The sequence below is a fragment of the Perca flavescens genome, chromosome 2 (genome assembly GCF_004354835.1).
Source record: "Perca flavescens isolate YP-PL-M2 chromosome 2, PFLA_1.0, whole genome shotgun sequence".
Lineage (NCBI taxonomy): Eukaryota > Metazoa > Chordata > Actinopteri > Perciformes > Percidae > Perca > Perca flavescens.
The window spans coordinates 40,205,251-40,228,992 of record NC_041332.1 but is presented as its reverse complement, the minus strand read 5'-3'; the positions used below and the strand labels follow the sequence as shown (position 1 = coordinate 40,228,992).

Sequence of the window (23,742 nt, the reverse complement as noted above, 5' to 3'; positions counted from 1 at the left end):
GGCCCCCTGGTGGCTGGCTGCAGTATGGGCCATAAACCACACCCCCTCAATGTTAGTGGATGGGACATGGACCAAAATAAAAAAATAAAAGTACACGTCAAATATTTTCCCAATTATGGTTTCTGTCATTTTAAGTAGTTCAGATCTGTTTGTCCAGGTGTTAATTTTTCTGATAAGTTTGGTTTTTATTAGTTATTTGAAGCTATAAAAACAGGGTGAAACATCACGATGATGTGATTGACTCACAATTTGTCGAGTGGGTGTATGGGCGGGACTTTGATACCGCAGTACCACTGCGCGATCACTACTGCACAAATTCTGGCTCCAAAAATAACAAGATGGCAGCACCGGTATCCGGGATATTTTGGCTTCACTTTTGTACAGAGGGAGGAAGTGGAGTCTTTGTCTACAGTCTATGGTAAACACCCCCATGATGCTAAACCGCAGTGTCATCAATGGTAGCTGCCCCGATCCTGACTTTTAACATGACTTCTAATTTGGGTCAAGTTCCAAAAATGCTAGATCCTACGCTTCCCATAATGCAACTCAATAATGCCTTTAGGTCTTTAATGCTAGTTCATTCCTAGATCGGTGAGGTGGCAGTAGCTCAGTCTGTAGGGACTTGAGTTGGGAACCATAGGTTTGCTACTTCAAGTCCCCATACGGACCAAAGTATGGTGGTGGATTGGTAGCTGGAGAGGTGCCAGTTCACCTTCTGGGCACTGCCAAGGTGCTCTTGAGCAAGGCACCAAACTGCTTGCAGCGCCTGTCTGTCAACAGCTGCAGCCCCCTCACTCTGACATCTCTCCATTAGTGCATGTTTTTGTACTGAGTGTGTGTATTTCAGGTGTGTAATGTGTATTCTAAAAACAGAGTGAAAACTATACTATTTGTAATAAATTATTATTATTATTATTATTATTATTATTATTATTATTATTATTATTAAAACTACGCTTAAACACTTTTCTTATCAGCATCTAGTGGTCATTAGAGGAACTGCTGCTCAGGACACGAGCTGTGGTTGCTGCTTCATCCTGCCTCTACTAACTTCTTCTAAGTGTGCTCCATTTGGTATATCATACATAATATATTATACAGTATATCAGTATATCATACAGAATATATTATACAGTATATCAGTATATCAAACAGAATATATCATAGTATATCAGTGGAACAATTTTCAACTTTTCTCCAACTTCTATTGTTTCAGCCAGATTTTACCTAAAGTTGTTGTTTTGAGAAGAAATATCAACTGTGCAACTTTTTTAGTAATTGTTGATCAGCTGCCTTTGATCCTTCTTCCGTCCAGTGTGATTTAAATGTGAACGAAGACAGATTTGAATGAACTGTTGAGGTTCTACTGCTGTGTCTCCCTCTATGTTATTGCAGTCCCGTTATCCCAGCTCTTTCTTCCCCTCCTCCTCTTCCTTTGGCTGCCATTTACATCTGTCCATCACAGAGAGTATATTTGGCAGTGCTGCTTTTGTTTCGATTTACTTTTTTTCCCTAATTTTCCTCCCTCTCTTCCTCGTGCCCTCTCCTATTCTCAGGATATAAAGGTAATTCATGCCAAAGACTTAATAAAGGCCTTACTGTCCCAAAATACAACCACTTCACACTCTGCTTTGTTAACTTAAACTTTCTTTGATTCTGATTCATTCCATTTCATTTTATTTTTCCTGCCTTTTCCTCTCTTTTTTTTTTTTTTCGTCAGTCTTCCTAAACGCTCGGTGTATGCCTTTTTTTGTATTGTCTTATTGTTATACTTCTGTTGTTATTTCTGCAGTCTGTTATTAGCCGTGTTTGTTTTTCTGTCACATCTTTATTGTCTCTGTCTCTGATTTCCACACACAAAACACAGACTATACAGATGAAGACGCACGCAAGCACATACTCACCAAAATGGAAATGCTCGCACACACACACAAGCAGACACAAACCCAAGATGTGTGACTCCTGTTTTGTCTTGCATCCACAAGCCTGATATATATATATATATATATGAATGTGTGAATTTAGCCAGCTGCTGTTCCTCTGTCTTCCCTCTATGTACCTTCCCTTTCCTGTCTCTCTTTCTATTTTCTTCTACTTTCCCCCCTTCTCACCACGTCACCCTTCATCTTTACCTCCATCCCTTTTTCTGTCTCTCCAGCTGGGCTTTGCTTGGTTCCGGCACTCACCGTTTATCAATCTGGTTGCCAGCCTCACTGTCTTTTCTGTGATGGAGGAATGTCAAACAGAGGCATAAAGTATAGCATTTGGAGGCATGCAGTCCAAACCACCCTGCCCTCCCTATACTTTTTGCGCTGTGTATCTGTCTACCTGTTGTGTTTTCACATGGATTTTAACCTGTGATTTTGTTTTTCAAAGGAATCCCTATTTCTAAAGCAAAATAACTTCCTTTCAAAGAACAGTCTTTGTCAGCTTGCCGGGTGTTAAATTTCCCTTAGATTTGGTTACACTTCACTTTGAACAGATAAACTCAAATTTTAGGATGTTCTGCTTTCAACTTAGATTTTTTTTTTCTTTGTTTGTATGCCTGTTTTCCATCATCATTTTATGTAACAATAACATCTTCTTTCTTTGTTTACAGATGAGAAAAAAAAAACTTTTACTTTGAATTCATTTCTGATTGAAGCCATGCAGCACACAGTAGCCATTTTGGCTGTAGACAATCTTAGTGGTTCATGTGAAACTACAACGTCAGTGCATTTCTATGCTGACTGTGTGTCTGTCTGTCAGTCTGTGTCTCTCACATGTGGGTTAATGTATTGATCTGTCTTATTTGTCTATCAATCTGTCTTTCAGTCTGTCAGTCCATTTGCTGGAGAAAGGTTGATCACACAGGGCCAAATGCCTTTATCAGGATTTAACCAATATGGGTTTTTGAAGGTATTTTGGACTGAAGCTAGCATTTTGTACCAGCATACAATATGTGTAAATTAAAATAATAAAAAACCTTGTCTTGTGAGGTGAGTAAAGCTTCTGAAACAGCATCCATACCTTTAGACTGGGGCAGAAAAACAAATGTTTACTGAGGTGTTATCTGAAAACTATTCAGGTTTTCATTAACAGCTGACATAAGCCTGTTTATTAAGTATATTAATATGTTCCTTCACATACCACTGACAAAATGAGTTGTGCTGTTGGGCTGGCACTAGTCTCGCTTTGTCTGGCTAGTCCACACAACAGTCTGGGATGGGAGAAAAATGCTCTGGTTTATTGGCATTTCTTTAAACCAATCACGATCATCATGGGCGGCGCTTGGCGCCGGGCAGAGCCCCAGTGCTGCTGCAAAATAGCCTCAGGAAGGAACTTGTTTTGGTGGAACATGTGTACGTTCAAAAGTAGTTTTAGTCGGGCAACAGAAAACTCAGATTGGACAGATAGTCTAGCTAGCTGTCTGGATTTACCCTGCAGAGATCTGTGGAGCAGTTAACCATAGTCCTCAGAAATCCACCAGAGTTTAAAATTCCATCACAAAGAAAGCGGAAGGAAACGGACATCCAGCCGAAAAGAGTGACATCCGGTGGAATTTTCCGCAGCAACGGAGCAATCCCGGAAGTGGAACTTTGTGGATATAGACTAGCCTGGCACAGACTTATTTGATTCATGAAGAACCCTTTCATAAATGACCTAGACAGTGAGCGCTGTTGAAACACTTCTAGTGCACAGCAGTACAGTGCAGCTTATGCACCATTGTAGGCCTTGTTTTTTTTTTTACCCAACATTCGTGACAATTTCACCCTACCCTACTAATAGAGAAATACCTTCAGGGGTGTAGGAGGATTTCACTCAGCAGTGTATAAAACCTGTAATAATCCCTTCCTCCTGCCTTAAGACGGGCTGCTTCTTTATTGTCCCATGATGGACTCACTGCTGTTTCAGAGGCTTCTCCAAGCTGAGAGGGAAACACTTTTTGCATTTATTATTGTCTTTCACAGCTCCAGTACAAAATTATCATCACCTTCCTTCAAAAATGTATATTGGTTGAATCCTATAGTTCCCACCTTGATGGCGAGCCGTGTCCCTAGCCCACTGCCTCACTGCTCTAACTTTTCTAACTGTGTGTTTGTCCCCTGTGCCCAGAGGGTTGTCCAGGTCTCTGCAACAACAACGGACGATGCACTCTGGAGGCCAGCGGCTGGCACTGCATCTGCCAATCAGGATGGAGAGGGGCCGGGTGTCACGTAGCCATGGAAACACTCTGTACCGATGGCAAGGACAATGAAGGAGGTATGTTTGTGTACATACACCGTACGAGTGTGCAGATGCATGGCTAAGTAGATTACCTGTTGTATTTGTTTGATGGATGGACGAACATAAAAGGGTAAAAACAGGAAGAAATTAGCAAAATCAGCAACGTTAGCAGTTAGCAAGTCGGGGTATTCAGGAATGAGTTCAGTCTTCAAACCCATGCCATGCTGTAGGATTGTAGTCATTTGTATTTAAAATAATAATAAAATCAGATAATGTAGAGAACCCTGGATATTAGAGTTATGTATCCATGTGTGGTTCATTATGTTGTTTGAAACATGCAATGTTAACTTGTTATGGCATGCAGTATTTGAAACCCTATACCATGATTGTATGCACCCCCCTGCAGATATGCAGTAAACTGACAAAAAAATAAAAATCCAATCCTCCCAACCCCCATTCTCACTTGACTCAAAGTAAGACAACAAAAGAGGAAGCTTACGTAAGTATCTAACCTATGTTAGATGTTACAGCAAGCAAGAGAGTACCTAAAGCGCCTAGCTATATAAGCAGACATCAGCTTATCTTAGATGAAAAGGTACGTCACATGGAAATCCTTTTGAGGCTTTATTTTTCAAACACAGACCCAGTGTTAAAAAAAAGGAGCTGTGATGTGGGAGCAGAGACAAAACCTTCCCATCTCATCCTCTCAGGGTTAGCTGGTGGAGCATGTTGAGTCCTTTAAATACCTGGGAAGCGGACCTGCCTGTCCTTTGCACAGAACAGCGCCTCCACCTGCTAAGGATCTTAGGACTTTTCACGTCAGCAAGGACATTTTAACTCCGGTTCACTCATTGGATCCATTCTCACCTCTCACCCACCAACATTTCATCCTGGTACAACCTCCTCACCACTAAAACAAAACACAACTCGCAAAACAAACTCAGTAGTAAGATAATCAGATCACCCCAAACCTCCCTTTCTGAACTGTACAACCGCTGGAGAGGAAAGAAGATGAGAAGGAAAGTCTGTGTGTGTGTGTGTGTGTGTGTGTGTGTGTGTGTGTGTGTGTGTGTGTGTGTGTGTGTGTGTGTGTGTGTGTGTGTGTGTGTGTGTGTGTGTGTGTGTGTGTGTGTAATGGCAGTCCCTGGTGCCTGTTCGCCAGATGTACAACTGGCTTTTATAAACTAACAGAGACAAATGGCAGCCCATATTTTATTACCTCACATACCTCCTTCCATCCTTCCGTCTCTCCATCTGTCTCTCTGTTCCACTCCTCCGCTCTCTTGGTCCCTGTCCTTTACGTATCCCTCCTTTCCTAATCTCCCATCATTCCATCCCTGCTTCTCATCATTGCAGCCTTCAGTCCTTCTTCCTTCCCTCTGACTTTATTTTTCTTGGCAGCACCTTATAAACACACACTGCTCACATACTAATTCTACTACATTGCTTCATCTTTTCTTCATTCATCCATTCCTTCTTTTTCCCCTCATCGGAAAATCCAGAGTACAAGGGAACAGTCTTCTTGTTCTTTTTCTCTTTGATATTACTACAAGTCAATCCATCCTCGTCCATTTTCCACACTTTGTTTTTTTTCTTTTCATCACATTCTCTCCATCTCTGACTTCATTTATTCCTTTCTACCTCAGAAGCCCATCCATGTTTGACTTATCTTATTTGGACAACACAGTATCGCTCTTGTCCTCTATTCTCCCTTAAATCTCGATGGTGTATGTGACCATACTCTCCATTCATTAGCTTCCATCTTTATCTCTTTTTTTATCCCGTCATTCTTAATTCTGCTTGGTTCCTCTGCCCTTGCTTTATGCGTGCATTGGTAATTATTCTTGATCCCTTCATCATCCTTCATTGCTTCTTATGTAATCCCTCAGTTGCCTCCTCATCCCTGCATCCATCCATCCTCATCCTGTTTTCATCCCTCATCCACTTGTAACATTTCCTTCATCCATTTGACATCCCTCCGTACTTCAACCTTCCATTTCAGGTCCCAATGCATCCTTTTTGAATATAATAACTCTGTCTGTGTGTTTGTGTGTGTGTGTGTGTGTGTGTGTGTGTGTGTGTGTGTGTGTGTGTGTGTGTGTGTGTTTCAGATGGCTTGGCTGACTGTATGGATCCAGACTGCTGTCTGCAGCCCTCCTGTCAGAACCAGTTATACTGCAAAGGGTCACCTGACCCGGCGGAGGTGCTCAGCCAGTCTCCGTCTTTATTGGCTCCCCAGCAGGTAAGGAGCTCCAATCAGAAATTAATTCAAAATAAGAACTGTCATTTCCTGGTACACAAATCCACATTACTTTTCAGTGTAGCACAAGATACCAGCGAGTGGTAACAGGAAACATCATCTGTCTCTGTACTGACTTCCTTTATTTTAATTTTCCTTAGGCTGCCAGGTCTTTCTACCAGCGCATTCACTTCCTACTTGGTCCTGAATCCACTCACATCATCACTGGAGACAGTCCATTCAATAAAAGGTAATCCTGTCTCTGTTTGTGTTTTTCCCTAGCTAAATTCTGGGCATTCAGTAACATCAGCAGGCAACATGATTGGTCAGACAGGTTGTTAACAAATACAGTTTAAACCATGCATTTCAAACCATGTATGGAGATGAATGCACAAGTTTGTTATCAACATAGTCAATTTTGCAGAGCTACTAAACGTATGATATTATACAAAAAGACTAGGCAGTGACATCGGCTACAGAGCTCTGTGCTACAGAGTGGCAGTTGCTAGCTGTTTAAGTGGCTACAGAGCTTTGTGCCGCCGGCTATGGTGCTCCGCATGGTGCTCCGTCAGGTCAGCGGTAGTTGGTGCATCAGATACCCGTGAATAGGTGACTCTGAGCCGGGTACAGAGCACCGCGAGCTGTCGGTCGTTTCGGCGGAGATTACGGTTTAGATTAGGCAAGAAAAAGTGTGAGTTATGCTGCGACGAAAGTTAAGTTTTAGCACCGAAATGACTAGTTCAGTTTAGGAAAAGATAGTGGTTTGTATTACATTTTTTTCCGATTGCTAAACAATAGTGGGCACAACTGGAGTCACATGTGCAAAACTCAAACTACAGTCTGCACTACCAACAGTCACCTGAGCTAAACAGTTCACATCAGCTGCAAAACAGGCTCAGTGCAGCCAAACACTATGCACAAACCTCACTGAGATAACACACACTGTCACTCAGAACACACTGAGGGTAAAAACACTAGCATCAAACACCAATACAGAAATTACAAACTTTCTCATCTTTACAGTTTGAACAATTTGAGTGACTTTACACTACTCAATAGTTTATTTAAGGAAAAGATATAGACAGTATTGTAGTCTAAAATAAGACACCTGCTTAGGTTCTGTTTCTAATGTGTGGTTTACAGTTCTGACAGCAGTGTGTCAGCATTTGAACAAAGTGCTGTAAATCTACAGTGTTGTGCACGTTGTGGTTAAAGTCATGGGATAAGTGTGTAGAGTTTTGAAAACTGTGTTCAAGCAATGAAAAAACAATTAGAGTTTGGTCCACATGAACTGCTGCTGTGCAGATTGTAGTTAGCGTTTTGCACATGTGACTCCAGTTGTGCCCACTTTTGTTTAGCAATCGAAAAAAACTGTAAAACACTCCCAAGCAACACGCATTTCCTGGGTGAAAGTATTCTGTTTTCCCCGGGAAGCAAACTCCGCCCCCTTGCTTGAAAGTCCTGTGTGTAAACGCCCACCCATCCGCCCCGACCCCCTCCCTACGCGGCCAGACGCGTTTTTAAACAGCTGCAGTCAACGTGGTGCATACAGCAACAAAAATATTTAAATCACACAAATTACAGTGCTTAACTTTTCGTAGCTTTTCGAATGTATGTTTCATGAGAACAGGCTGGTTTGTGGCATCTGTTATGTGCAGTACGGAAAGGCAGTTATTTAAAGCAGGGTTCAAATTACTTCCACAACAACTGTTGTTTTTCATCAAAGTGAAATCATGAATAATTAGTGTCTATTCTATTTTTTACTTTCTACGTCGCTGATTGTTTGACTCATAATTATTCTACCTGCTGGTAATAGCACACCCTACTTTATCTACAGTAATATGACGGTTGCATGTTGGCTCTGCTTTCTGTCCAGATCTCTGTCTCACTCTACAGAAACGTTAGAGTGAGACAGAGATCACAACAGGTCTTCCTTTTTGTTCTTGCCAAAAGCCATTTCTGCCCACATCTGCCTCAGACAAAACATTCATTAAACATGATAAGAGAGAAAGAAAGGGGGGTAGTCTGTAAAATACAAAGAGTGAAAGGCAGAGCTACTGACAGGGAAGAAACATGACAGCAATTCTGTTCAACCATTTTTCTTTTGTCACATTCTTTATGCTAGCCTGAATGTTTCATAAGAGCAGAGGGCCACAACCCTGTAATAAAAATGTCCTGTATTTCCATAATGGAATGGGCCTGCAACCTTATAATAAAAATGTTTTATTAGACCTCAAAACAGTGTGTGTGTGTGTGTGTGTGTGTGTGTGTGTGTGTGTGTGTGTGTGTGTGTGTGTGTGGTTAAAGGGTGTTTAAAATTGGACTTTTACACTTTAGAAGAAGAAGAAATTATGTTTTAATTTCCTTTGGTGTGCTAACAGTGACAAATGTATACACACAAACTTGTGCAGGGAGACAAACATACACAGTGGCAAATATGTGTATGCACACATGCCGAAGCACAACTTTGCATGCACAACTTTTTCCTAATTAGATTGTAACCCTAGCGATCTGGTCACAACATTAGCCGGTGGATGGTTTTGCACTGAAACTGCAGGAAGAAGCCCCTGTTTTAATGTAAGACAGCTAGAAAAAACAAAAAAACAATTTCTTTCTATGATGCTGATCATTACTACTTGTCTATCCTTGTTAATCCTGTATTGGCATAGTTTTGCATAAGTAAAACTGCCTGTTTACACTGCAGTCATGTAACCCATCTGGTGTAGAAGCTATGAAAAGTCTGGTATATTTGGATGGTAAACAACAGGGTTTTCATACATACTTCCGTTACATATAGTTCAGTCAGGAACACTCTTGTCATACATTTAACCATTTATTGTAACAAATGGAAACACAGCCAAGCTTGGCGCCGATGGCTACGCTCTGGATAATGCTCCCCGGACAAGCCGAGCAGCATGCTAAGCTGAAACAGGGAGTACCATGCAGAAACCCCCTTGGGTATAATAAAGTGAGCCAAAAGAAGGACACTAAAAAAACATTTTAAACTTTGAGTCATGTTAGGACTCTGAACTAGGAAGGTGGAGGCTGGGGGGGTGGAGGCAAAACGTTGCCAGCAGCAGCAGCAGTGAGCGAAGCAGCGTCAGTGTAGCAGGGATCAGTCAGGAAGGGGGTCACATTTAAAAGGACCACCTTGATGTGAGATTGGCTGTGATTGGTGTGTGTCTGATAGGAATGATAATTCAATCAGCGGGCGTATGACTTGCATCAACTATCGCTAAGCTTAATAATATCCCTCCTTAATTTGTCCAGTACTCAAACAGCAGGAAACTGTTAGTTGTGTGAGGGGGGCTTCTGTGTTTTTAACCCATACTGCCTGCTGATGGTTTGGGTCAAGAGCTAAGGCCATGTAGTCTGGGTTACGTTATCACTGCTACTAATGGAATTGAATGTGTAATGACAGCTAGCTGTAGCTGACAGTTGTTTATCCGTGGCTTGTAAATGCAAGGATGAGAGCATCCACATTCATTTTTAGACTGTATTTTTTTTCCCAATGAGTTGCATTATTTCTAAACATTGAAGATTAGGCTACATAAGATTACATAATAAGAAGAAGGAGAAGAACAGAGTAATTCCAATGGACAACATCATCAAGTTCACATGAATGTGGCTCCTGAAAGCACTGGTGTAAAACTGCAAGGTACAGTAGTGTGGCGAGGATGTGCAGGCATGCTGAGTGCTGTAGTAACATCAGTGTCCCACTACAGTGCTTCCCCGCTCCCACAGCTCAGCAGTTACCAACACAGTTGTTGTTTCAAGTGATGCCTCACTGCACTCTGATGATAAGAAAGGCACCAGGGTCTCTCTGTGTGGAAGTGTGTGAGGGTATTATTGTATGTCTGGCCCAAGACAGTTATCCAGCACTTGTTTTGCCCAGCCACAGGGACTCAGGTCAAAGATAAGGGGTATTTTGTGTCCATGATGGCTCACTTTTCTCAATTAATTACAGTAAATATAAGGTAGCTTCTATTGTAAATGATGCACAGTGCAGCTTTACCAATTCATTTCATTTAGAACAACATACAAAAGAATTAACAAAATAACTTCAATTATAAGACAGAAAGGATTGTACACATTGTATCAGAATACAGCATAGAAAAACTGCTTAGAAATATAGGAACTATTGGATATGATAGAACACCATATTCATTATTAGTTTCACTTATTTCATTTTAAACAAATTGTCTATCCAAATACAATACCTATTTTCTATAGGCTGGTTCCATGGTATCAGAATTTTCATAGTTATCATGGAAACATGAATTGGTCATGTGACGAAGGCTGGGAAGATTGGCAGCCAGGTGAAAGAACTCTGATCCAATGGAAATCACAGTTCAGATTGACAGCACTCTAGCCCAATGGACTGGGGGGCAATCATATTTCAGGTGGGATGCCATCCCGTGCCCCACCTCTGTCTACCATATCTCTCTCTGTCTCCCTGTCTCTCTCTCCAGCTTGGTGTCGATAATTCGAGGTCAGGTGTTGACAGCGGACGGGACACCTCTGATTGGAGTCAACGTGACGTTTGTCGACTATGCTGAACATGGAAACACTGTAACACGCAAGGATGGCATGTGTGTACTTGTTTATTATTTTTATCTATATACAATATTTGCAACCTGTTTGAATATGTACCTTGCATCATTCCCCAAAATTGTTTCACCTGAGCCTTTATTTATCAAAGGACAGTAGATATGCCTTCTTAATTAACAGAATAACTTGAGAAATGGAATTGATGAAACAAAGACAAAATAATAAATCAAGAATTCTAATTTTAGTAGAGTGTCTATTGTCTGTGATGAACTCCACGAATATTTTGTAGCAAGACCTCCCTTATACAACATTGACATATTTCATTGAGTTTGTGGGCAAACCAATTTAAAAGCAAACAAGACATAAATATAACACCAAAGTATGGTTTACATCTTGCACTACCTTTTCATCTGCAGGCGCCTTTATCATTTCAAGTGGTATACTTGACAGATACTTGCATAACATTTTTTATGAAAAGCCAGTTCAGTTCAAAACAGAGGGAGAGCTGTTAAATCGCATCTACTGTATACTCGGCTCTGCCCCCCATCCCCCCTCACCCTCCCTCCTATCCACTCCAGGCTCTATCTTCAATCTAAAGCACTTCAGCTTAAGAGGTGTGAATGTGTGAAGGAGTGGAATACGACTCTTGCATTGGAAATGCATTGAATTCAAAAGAATGCATCAATCACTGCAGAACACACACACACACCAAAAGACGTGCAAAGACACACACTCAACAACATATTATAATAAGATAGACCATTACTGTATTAATCCAAATGGAAATTGTTGGGCAGCAGTTGCAGTACAAAGTAGCAAAGACTGCAAATATAATGTATCAATAAAGCTGCGAGTATAAAAATATCAATAAATAGATATCTAAAATCAAAACAAAAAATATATGTAATGCCAAAAATATAAAGAAGGTTAACTGTAAGTTTGCTTTTTGGTGAGTTACATATATTTATGCATGATAAGTGCCATGAAGATATGGAATGATATGCACCGTCAGTATACAAACTAGCACTTACAGTACATATTTTTTTGCATGTTTGTCATTGACATGCTGCAGGTTCGATCTCCTGGCCAATGGCGGGGCATCCCTAACATTGAGTTTTGAGCGTGCTCCATTCCTCACTCAGTACAGAACTGTGTGGGTGCCATGGAACGTCTTCTATGTGATGGACACAATGGTTATGAAGAAGGTGAGCGGTGTCACTGCTGTCTGTCATCACGGGGTCATTGCTTTAAATGCCATCTCGAAACTTTCGTCTTTGACTTTTTTGTTCTTTTCCAATGACTGATCACGCACTTGTTGAATTTGTTACTGACATAATGATATGATTACCACGTGGAGCAGGATGACATTCCTATTCTTTTCATGACATATACGCTATCAGACTGACACTGACTGACTAAGTGAGTGACTAATGGACTCATTGTTTCAATGAATTGATGCCCCAGTGAATGAAAAGACTAACTGACACATGTTACGTCTGGCTGTTTCAGGAGGAGAATGACATTCCTAGCTGTGACCTGAGTGGTTTCATCAGACCCAATCCTGTCATTGTTGCTTCTCCTCTGTCTACGTTTTACAAAGCTTCAACTGAGGATGGACCCATCATACCTGAAACAGAGGTAATAAATAAGGAGTAAATAGTCTTATATCCAAAGCCAATATGGACACTATTACCAAAAATAAGATTTCAGTCAGAATGGTCAATGAATAGTATTGTAGTGGACATTTAAAGGGGCTATATGTGACATTCAAAGTCTGTATATGACATTCCAAATATGGCTACAGTGCTGACACCGCTAACAGTGTTAATAATGGTTAGCTCACGCTGAACAGGGAGGATCCGGAGGGATGCCAACAGTTTCAAAGGCAGGGACTCACGTGCACTAACATGCACGCACAGCCGGCCCGGCTACCAAAGCAAAGAACAGAGAAGCTCGGGTTACAGCACACAATGATAAAAGATGATCGACAATACATATACACAATATATACATATTGTTGACGATGTGGGCAATTTGACAGTATAAATCTTCTAAACGATATAAAAATGTCTATCTTATATTTTTCTATATCATTTCTATCGGGATGACGAAAGACCAGCAGCTGAACTGCGTCATGGCAGTATTTACGTCATTTGAACAACGCTTTACGATCTGATCCTTTCACGTTATGTTCATTTTGCACTAAAGGTCTTAAAGAGTAACTGAACCCCTAAACCATCCTTTTTCAGCTGCAAGCCAATGTATGTGGATATATAGGGTCGATGATGGATTCTGTTCCAAATCTTGACATTTTAGTATATGAATTCTGCATTCAGTTCAAACGTTTTAAAGGACAAATGAAAGAAAAACATAAAAAAAATTATCTTCGTTGTTTACTCTTTTTTGCTATGAAGGCAAACTGTCAAAGAAACTGCTAAATGCTAACACATGTACAGTAACAGGTTTGCTCTTGGACAGACTAATAGGGATAGAAACAAACACACACACACACACACACACACACACACACACACACACACACACACACACACACACACACACATAATAACACACACACAACATTACCACAGCTGAGGAACTGTGGCTCTGGAGTGGTATACACACACACACACACACACACACACACACACACACACACACACACACACACAGAGCCCCACCCGGTGTCCTGCCTCTAATTTCCAAAAAGCCTAATAGCACATTTTTGTGGTTCTTTATCGTTGCATTGCTTTAAACAGTCCGCAGAGGAAATGAAACAGATGACAGAACTCCATGTGTGTTTTTATATTTTTACAACCCTGAACCAGCGCCCCATTATTATTTTTTATTTGACAAGCATGTGAGCATGTGCCTGACTATCTGCGATTAAGGTGAAAGTGTGTATGCACGAAGGAAAGCATGTGTGACGAGTGTGTGTGTGTGTGTGTGTGTGTGTGTGTGTGTGTGTGGATCAAAAGCAAACGAATGGAAAGCTGCTACTTAGCGTTGGTGGAGCTGAGTCCATTAGCGAGGAGGGCAGGGAAAAGGGCAGTCTTAAAGGGGATGTAATGGATCTGTAATGAACACTAAATGCTCTGCTAATGAAAAGGCAATAGTGCAGTTGAAAAAATATAACACAGGAACAGTCTAGATGGATTATTCCCTGAGGAGCTATGTTTTTTTTTCTTAAATTTCCCAATCTCCTTTTTTTCGGAGTCCACCTCTTCATCAAAGGTCTTTCTTATCTTCTCAACCTCTGACTCTTTTGTACATATAATATATCTAAAATGATCTAACTTTAACTTGTTGCAATTTATACCATCAGTGAAATAAGCAAACCTTCAAACAATCAGTTTTATTTGTCACATGAAATCGTACAAGGCACATTTCCAAAAAACACAGGACTTTGTTGCTCTGGTGCCACCAATTGTCACTGCAAGCCTTTTGTGTTCAGTTATATCATAGAACTTCCTTGGCATTACAGGACTGCAAAGTAGTTAAAGCCACATTTTCTATGGGTAATAATGGCATTGCACTCAAGGGATTAACTGCTGAGTTTTTGGAGTACAGAGACATCTCTAAAAAATAAGTGTGGAAGGGCACAAAACACAAGCATAGGTGATCAGCAAGGTTGTAAACATACCCACAGGTTAGCCAATTTGGAAGAGAAGAAGAAGGTGAACAGTATAAGGATTACTCAAACTGTCTAGTTAGACACCCATCACAGTTCACAGGCTGACTTACTGCCTCAACTTTGACCTACTGTGCTTGCCGTAGGCGTGCATGCACATAGTTTCCCGGTACAATGACGAGTACCCACATTTTGGTAGACATAGACATAGACATTGGTACATAAGTGATGTAGATAATGTGTATAGACTGTTATCCTGGCTTGTTTACAACCTGTCTTCTTGCCCTGTCAGACTTCATAGTATCACCTAGTCTCAACAATTAATTTGGTGAGTGCATTGTTATTGTAACTGATGGAAATGATGGCCAAAACTATGAAAGGAATACCAAAGTAGTAAAAGTTTCCGTTTACCCAGACAGTTTTTCATGCAGTTTGAAGATGAAATGACTTGCTTGTTCTCTTAAGGCGCTGACACACTAACCCAAAAATAGACAGTCTGGCGAGGTCGGTGACTCAAGTCTGTTCGTTGTGTCCTGTGCCGTCGTCAGTCTGGGGGGCTGTCGGCATTCATTTTGGCCGACCTGACATGTTCAGTCGGCGACAGGGCAGTCGGGACTCACCTGGAAATGGCAAGCAGAATGAGCGTGACTAGAGTCTCTCAAAATCTGACGAAAATCTTTGTTGAGCTAAAATGAAGACAGATTCAGCAACTGCATTGCCTATTTCTCTCTTAAAATGTTTTCAGAAACATGTTTCAGTGAACTATTTTAGTACAATATGAGATCGTATTCTGAACGAGCCGCCATGACAGTCTGGCTTTGAATTTCCGGAGAAAACAAACCCATGTGACGCGTTTGTCCAATCAGCTGCAACAATACAGATTAGCGCCGCCTGCTGTTATGGAGACGTATTATGTCTCCTCTCTTCGGTCGGCTGTCTGGTTGGTGAGTAACTGCCTTTAGTGACTTTGATGGTTTGATGCCATGCTGCTACCCTCACTCTCCTCCAGCAAGTCTGTGCCAACACACAGTCATAGATAAAAACACACACATGCATTCAAACACCTTCTTAGACAATATGCATACCTAAACACACTTAGGCACACACTGGGATACTTTTATTTATATGGATGTGTTGTCATTCCTTCACTAAATTGTTGACTGTGTCAACAATTTAGTGTGTCCTGTAGATCAAGCATGATCCAATATGATTCTTTCCCCACACAGACTTCATACCATCACTATCTGTAATGCCACACAACAATATACTGAGTGCTCCTACTGTGTTCTTAATTATTTTGTTGGAAATACAAAAATAATGAAAGGCATTACTGTCAGTACCAAAGTTAATTTAACAGATTATTAAAGGTGCCGTAGGTAGGATTGCGAAGATCCAGGACTTAGCCAAACATTTTTAACATGGACAACTTCTCAGTCCCTCCACCCTTTCTGCTAAAGCCCAAAACGGTCTCCTAAGCCCCTCCCCCCACAAGGGATAATGAATGCGTGTGCATGAGCAGTGATTGACACTACAGGCTGTAGGTGGTCCCAAATGACCTGTTTCATGTAGTTCTACTGGAACATAGGGTCAGTTTCAGCAAATACGACAGAAAGTTAGTTTTATAAGTCTTACCTACTGCACCTTTAAAGCTTTATTTGGTCCTGTATAACATTTATGCACGGTTAAGTGAAGCTAGTATATGAAGGCATTCAGTGCGATTAGAGCTATTTTGCCAGAGCCTGATCATTTTATGCAGTGCCTGAAACTAACCAGTACTGAGTACCAGCACTTCTGATTTTTGTCCCCTTGAGTACCTTTACTCCTAATTGTTATTAACTGTACTATCAATAGGCTGATATTTATACCAAAACCGGCTATATACCATGATTTATTGGGGAAAACCAAGCAATTCTATGTAAAATCAGCACCCCCATATAGCCTGAATGTAATGGTCCTTGGTTGCATAACCACATATTCAGACGCTGCAACGATTCGACTGTGAGAGTCGAAACTGGGTCTTTGGATGAAATCATTAAATAGTCGACTATTTAACTCTTGTGTTTGTCTTTCCGTCGACCATGAACTTGGGGTCCTTTTTTTGCTCGCTATTTTGGTTGCTTTTTCAATGGTCCATAAACTTAATTTATATATATAAAGTATACATATATAAAGTATATATAAATATATATATATATATATATATATATATATATATATATATATCAATTTTACGTGCGAAGAACGTACATATACAATGTACATCCATGCATCTATGTTGCTTTGAGCAATTTGGTTAACTTTGAAAATGGGGCAAATTTGACCCAAGGACAACACAAGGGTTAATGATTTGATTTGATATGAATATACCTAGGGACATGCTCTGATCGTGTCATGCAACTGCTGAATTAGGGTACTGGCACCTATTTTGGATAAATTCAAGAACTGCTTGTATGTTTTGTCAGAAGTAAATATAAAGAAAAAATATTGGTGGGCTCTTTATGGTTCTGATTAGACAAATTGTTTTTTAAAGCCAATACATCAATGCTTAAAAATGTTATTTATAAATATATCACCCAGCTCTAACACATACATTTTACTGTATTAAGTGGGACAGTAGCCATGGTGTTAAGTATACACCTGTCATTGTCCCAGATGGTTTCATCTCTTCCGAGCATTCTCACTGCAAACACTGCCAGCGGCCAAGTAAAGTTGTGTGCCAATTAGCAGTCCATTCCCTACAAATACCATGCTTCAGATTCCATTCAAGGCAGGGAAATAGTGTTAGGTGCTGATGTGCTTTCTGTGTTATTTTACCTCTCTGCAGGTTTTACAAGAAGAAACCTCAATACCAGGCAGCGATCTAAACCTGATCTACCTGAGCTCCAGAGCTGCGGGATATAAACCGGTCCTCAAAGTCACCATGACACAGTCATCCATACCTTTCAACCTGATGAAGGTGAGATATGTGTATATATATATATATATATATATATATATATATATATATATATATATATATATATATATATATATATATATATATATATATATATATATATATATATATATATATATATAGGGATAGTACCGGGTGTACTGACTTATGCCCCCTGTTTTTTAAGGAAGAGCATCTATTTATTTATGATACATTATTCATTCACAAAGAAAATTGGTGTCCTTAAAGGTTGGATTTTTCCTCATATGTTTAATTAAGGCATTAAGATCAATTTCCAAAAGATGATTTTTTTTATTCCTCTTTTTAGTCAACTTTAGATGGGTGTATTCACTTGTATGCACTATATACAGTATATATATATATATATATATATATATATATATATATATATATATATATATATATATAGCTAGACTATCTGTCCAATCTGAGTTTTCTGTTGCATGACTAATACAACTTTTGAACATACACATGTTCCATCAAAACAAGTTCCTGTGTGTGTGATTGTTTTAAAGAAATGCCAATAAACCAGAGCATGTTTTTCTCCCATCCCATAATGCTCTGTTCCTCTTCCGCAGCGCTGTGCAGGAAGGTCTGGCAAAGCGAGACTAGTGAAACCCTAACCTGAACTAGCATTACGTGACCTTTGTGTCTGTGCTGTTTCTCCAGGTTCACCTGATGGTGGCGGTGGTGGGTCGCCTTTTCCAGAAATGGTTCCCTGCACAACCAAATCTATCCTACACCTTTATCTGGGACAAGACAGACGCCTATGGTCAACCTGTCTATGGACTATCTGAGGCAGTTGGTGAGTGTGCTGCTTATAGCAAAGCTAAACAGAAAATAACATAAACCTTTTAAAAATGTGACCCTGAACCTTGGAGCAGCCAGAGTTTCCTGCTCTGAGAACCTCCTCTCATTTCTCGGGGGCGTAAAAAATGATGTAAGCACAGAGGGGCCTGACCATGTAATGCCTTCTATGTCGAGAGTAAACATTTCACTCCTAAAGGTGATGGGAAACCAAGCTAAATTGCTGTAATGTGTGATCGGCAGCACGTTCGTGTGAAAAGAATTCTGTAGACGAGTATACCAGCTTTGCTTTTACAACGCACAATGGAAATGCAATAAAAGCGGTGGTTTCCCTAATGATTTTACAATTAACTCGCTTTGTGCTGTTCTTTTATATGAAAGAACGGGGCCATAAGCCTGGAGGTTGAGTGGTGTTGTGATCAGAAGGTTACTGGTTTGATCCTGGACCTCCTAGGATAATCTGCCCCCCCTTCATAAAAAGCTACTGATCAAGTTGCATCTGATCAGTGACCAGCAGTACTGAGGAAGGCTGTTTTTGGACTGCACAGCTACCAGTGTGAATCGTTAATCCTCTGATAAACTTGCCATGTGTCTGCGTTCATTTGAAGCATCTGATGTTTGTGTTGTCAGAAGTTAAGGCTGCGTGTCTGCAAGATGCAGTGAAGCACTTGAGCAGTGGAGGCAATACAGTTTATCAGGATGGGAAGTAAGGCTGGCAGCATAACCAACAGCCATGACAAGAAGCTTTGAAGATATACTGTGTATATTCTTCTATCTGTTGGTGGTATTGCCCCTGAGACACTCAGCACATAACAGCGGAGTGTAAGATGCAGGCAGGCATACATGGAACGCCATAACCAAGCGGCTGGCATAGTGTACAGCAGTTGGGGGGGGGGCAAAGCATGGGCAAGTGTAGGGACTGCCAGGTTAACGTAAAGCAGACAATGAAGCCACACCAAACACCACAACTACCAAAACAAAGGCAAGAAAATACATAGTGGTGGCCACAGTTCCATCTAAGGAGACGACGGCCAATCTCCCAGTCAAATTGCTTTGTGTCTCGTTGACTGGCCCTTTGTGGAGAAACAGCTGATCTCAATTCAATTCAAAGGGGCTTTATTAACATGGTAAACATTGCCAAAGCAATTAAAAAAAAATAATTTAAAAACTATCTACTAGCATAAAGTGTAAACAGAGCTATGTAACAATGTAATCAAATATATAAATAAAAATAGGTAAAGTTAACTGATATATACTGTACATACAGTTCTCTCTTGCTCTTAAAAATACATGTATCTACAAAAAGTGGGGTCCAGCAGAAAATGTTTGGGAACCATAGAGGAACATCTGTGAACGATAATTACATTTTTTTGTGATTTGACGACGGACACCGCGTTTTTGAATTTTTTTGTATAAAGTTTAAAAAAATGGCCGTATGGGTAGCTTACCTGGTAGAGCGCGCCCCCATATAAAGAGGCTTAGTCCTCTACGCAGTGGCCGCGTGTTCAACTCCTGCCCTTTGCTGCATGTCATACCCCCTTTCAAGTCTCGGCGAGTGTTCATTTTGGACCCTGCACACACGGTAGAACGTTTTTTAAGGAGAAAGTAGGCCTATCAACAGAAATAAATTATCGAAATTATCAGCATGGGAATAATAACAGCTCCATAACAGGTCGATAACAGCTCCAGAATTTCAATGTCGATACATTTTCGATTAATTGACCAGCTCTATATTTTATATGTGAAGACAAGTTTAGATATCATGCTATATATTATAGAAATTATGCAAACCTTTTGCAGTGGAGTATAATATCAATGCTGCTTGCATCGTAGTCGCCTCATTAGAGGTATGAATCATCACTGGTCTCAGTCTCAGATTCGATTCAATTAAGATTATCCTGTCAATGATTTGAATTGATTCAATTTCACGATGCATCCCCTTCTCAATATTAATTTCCTAACTGCAGGTAATGTTGTTAAAAGAGCTGTTGGCATTGCACTTTGCATTTCTGGATCCATTTAGTTATTTACTAATATATTGTTCCTGGTTCTGTTCCTATTCCTGTAGACAGATGACTGTTTGTAGGCAATATGACTTTCATGAATTGAGATATTTCTGTCTTCAATTTTACAGTGAAATCAGGAGAATATGTCTGAACCATTATGTTACCAGATCACGATAACTGTAACACTTTCTGTAACCCAGAAGTGGAGGTAACAAGACACTTTGGGAATCATATGACACAGATGGAGAGAAAATGAACTGTATACAATAATAAATTGCACCAATTCCACACAAAATGACTGGTCTGCACTCACTATCAAAGTTTGACAACTGATACTGTGCACAAAGCTGCACACAGCTACAGCTAAATTCAACTAGGTTCTGCAGAAAGGCTGTGACAGGGAAATGGCTTGGACATTATGGGTATGCTAACCCCTCCCTGCCACCTTTATGAGGGACAAGTCCAGCAGACGTACTCCTCTATGAGTTATTACTTATGGTAGCCCGGCTTCATGGGTTGAACATAAAGACGATTTACTGCTTTGTTTTGTAACACTTCTGAAATTGGTGCTTATAAGCTCTATTAAGGTAGTGTAACCACAATCCTTTTTAGGGTCCATGTCTGGCAACTGTTAACATCAGAGCTGGGACACAAATGTTAAAGTTGAACTCATCAGGGGGTGACTGCACAGTTCCCTCTATTGGCGCTCACCTGCGTCTTACCATTGACTTTGTACGCATTCGCGTCACGTCAGAGAACTTCATGTGTTGCATCAATTAACTTATTTCAGAACAGAACACACCAGCCTTTCAACTCATCAAACCATCAACTCATTACTTGCTAATGTGAAATTTACTAATTTTATATGTATTGCCGCATAATTGCCCAGTTAATAGTTAGTAACCAATTCACCTATCATGACATTCTTACACAGCTAAAATGTTGTACATGTTTGTACTATCACCTCTGTATTACTGCAATATAGTTGTAGCATGAGCTACATTCTGTGTGGCGGATTTGCAAACATCCATCCCTCCCCTCTTTTACCGCCCTTTCCTTCTCTCTTCCCCCTGAAGATCTTTGTTTCTTCTAAATTGACTACACACACAGCTTTTGTGGCTGCCAGTTCACACAATGGTTATAGCAGAAAATGCACTTGGCAGAACACGAGCACAGTCGAAGGAAAGAGTTGACTAACTGGCCTTGCCTGTGTGTGTGTGTGTGTGTGTAATAGTGTCGGTGGGGTTTGAATACGAGTCCTGCCTGGACCTCATCCTGTGGGAGAAGAGAACGGCCACTCTGCAAGGCTACGAGCTGGATGCTTCCAACATGGGAGGATGGACGCTGGATAAACATCACATCCTAGATGTACAAAACGGTAGGTGCCATCACATGGCAAAGAACCATAACGTGCTCATCATACTGCAGCTCCATCTCCACGTACACACACATAATGTGCAGACTGCGAGAAGATGAAACATAATACTGCATAAAACTTTACATGTCATTTAGCTGACGCTTTTATCCAAAGCGACTTCCAATTAAGTGCTTTCGACCCTGAAGGTGAAAACTCCAGACAACAAGTATTAAGTGCAAGTACATTAGCTTTAAATAAGCAAAACTACAAAGAGCCACATGAAAGTGTAGCTTCAAGAAATATATATAGTTTTTTTTATGTTTATCCGAGGTGTAGTCTGTCTGTAGTAACATTTCTTAATTTACCTACACTACAGTAATATTTTAATTCCAAGTTTATATGTGACAGCTAAGGTGTTCTACTTGTAAGTGAACAAGCAAAAAATACAAAACGTATCCTCTCTCTCTCTCTCTCTCTATCTCTCTCTCTTTCTCTCTCTCATCACATCATTAACTGGCTAATTATCTGTTGAAGAATAGGACAAAGTTAATAGTTTAAAAGTATCTTTATCTCTTGTCAAAGCGATTTTTGTCATGCAGGCTTTGGTCGACGGAGCGGATAAAAAGAATTTAGGAGTGTGTATGTGTGTGTGTGTGTGTGTGTGTGTGTGTGTGTGTGTGCGCGTGTGTGCGTGTGTGCGTGTGAGAGTTCCTCGTTTGCGTCTTGGATTTGTTCCAGCTGCCCAGTGGTATTTTTGCCAGCCTTTCATCTCTCTCTCTCTCTCTCTCTCTCTCTCTCTCTCTCTCCCCTTTCCCTCACACACACATGCACAATTTGGCTTTCTCATCTCACACATTTCAGGCCTTTATCCGTTTCTCCTCCCTGTCATCTCTCCTCTCTTTGCTTGCTTTGCTTGTTCTTGTGTGTATCATCATCTTATCTGCCTTTATTATTGTATTAATTTCCTTAACAGACTATTGTTATTGTATTAAGATAATTAATAACTTAAATAAGACTTAAAAACTTAAATAAGACTATATTGTAAAAAATAAAAAAATAAACAAAAGGGAAACCTTTGTTTTCATAATTTATGCAAATATTAGTAAGTGACAGTAAGTTGCCAAACTGTTAGTAGCCAAGATCTTTAACCCTTTTGTTTTCTTCACGTCAACAATAAACTCGTTGTCCTTGTGGGTCAAAATTGAAAATGTTTTTTGAAAACTTTTTTTGGCGCTTTCTTTACCCAACGTTTTTGTAGCTTGCTTTGATGCTTTTAATTGTTTTTGGCAATGTTTTTGTCACTCTTTTCAATGCTTTTAAATTTATTTTTTAATTTTATCCATGGTCAGTAAACATTATGTATATGACTATGAAATTAGAAACTATGAATTATTTTGACGTTCAAAGGATGTCGAGTGAATCGCAGACTGGTTTATGGCAAAGTTTAGTCAGGATGCTGTTTTGAAACCATTTAAAAAAAAATCTAAAATGCTTAAATCTGAATAAAACACCCAAGAATTAAAATTCAATTGAAGTAATCATTGATTTTTACCTGCGAAATACAACGTACATCAATGTTGTTTTTGGGTAGTTTGGTTGAAAGAAACCCATATTTATGATATATATAAAAACAAAATAATAAATAATAATAATAAAAACAGGTCAAATTTGACCCGAGGACAATCCAAGGGTTAAACACTTCCACAAAGGCTCATTGTAACATGGAAGCTTAGCAACCAGATGCCATTCAGTGCCTTTATAAAGCTGCTCTCGGGTCAGTTCTTACATGTCAGTCTTTAATAAAAAACCTCTTGTTGGACAGGTCTAACTTCCTCCTGTGGCTTTCTTTGAGCCGACAATGAGTAGACGGGGGATGGCTCACTGTAATGCTGCTCTGCACCTTTAGATCATTGTGAGCGTTTGTTCTGATATTTATTGATTTTGACATTAGTACTGCTGATGGACTTGGATATTTGTGTTTAGAGACAG

The 23,742-nt window shown here is 40.1% G+C and overlaps 1 protein-coding gene across 3 annotated transcripts in view; it reads left to right on the top strand.

Moving 5' to 3' along the window:
* The window catches only part of tenm3 (teneurin transmembrane protein 3), a 225,769-nt gene that overhangs the window by 130,949 nt on the left and 71,078 nt on the right, over positions 1-23,742 (top strand). For all 3 annotated transcript variants that reach the window (XM_028590658.1, XM_028590650.1, XM_028590666.1), the window contains 9 exons: positions 4,096-4,242; positions 6,318-6,448; positions 6,607-6,695; positions 10,918-11,037; positions 12,069-12,201; positions 12,506-12,634; positions 17,452-17,583; positions 18,253-18,388; positions 21,631-21,774. In XM_028590658.1, the coding sequence (XP_028446459.1) occupies positions 4,096-4,242; positions 6,318-6,448; positions 6,607-6,695; positions 10,918-11,037; positions 12,069-12,201; positions 12,506-12,634; positions 17,452-17,583; positions 18,253-18,388; positions 21,631-21,774 (1,161 nt within the window). The remainder of the gene's footprint in view (positions 1-4,095; positions 4,243-6,317; positions 6,449-6,606; positions 6,696-10,917; positions 11,038-12,068; positions 12,202-12,505; positions 12,635-17,451; positions 17,584-18,252; positions 18,389-21,630; positions 21,775-23,742) is intronic.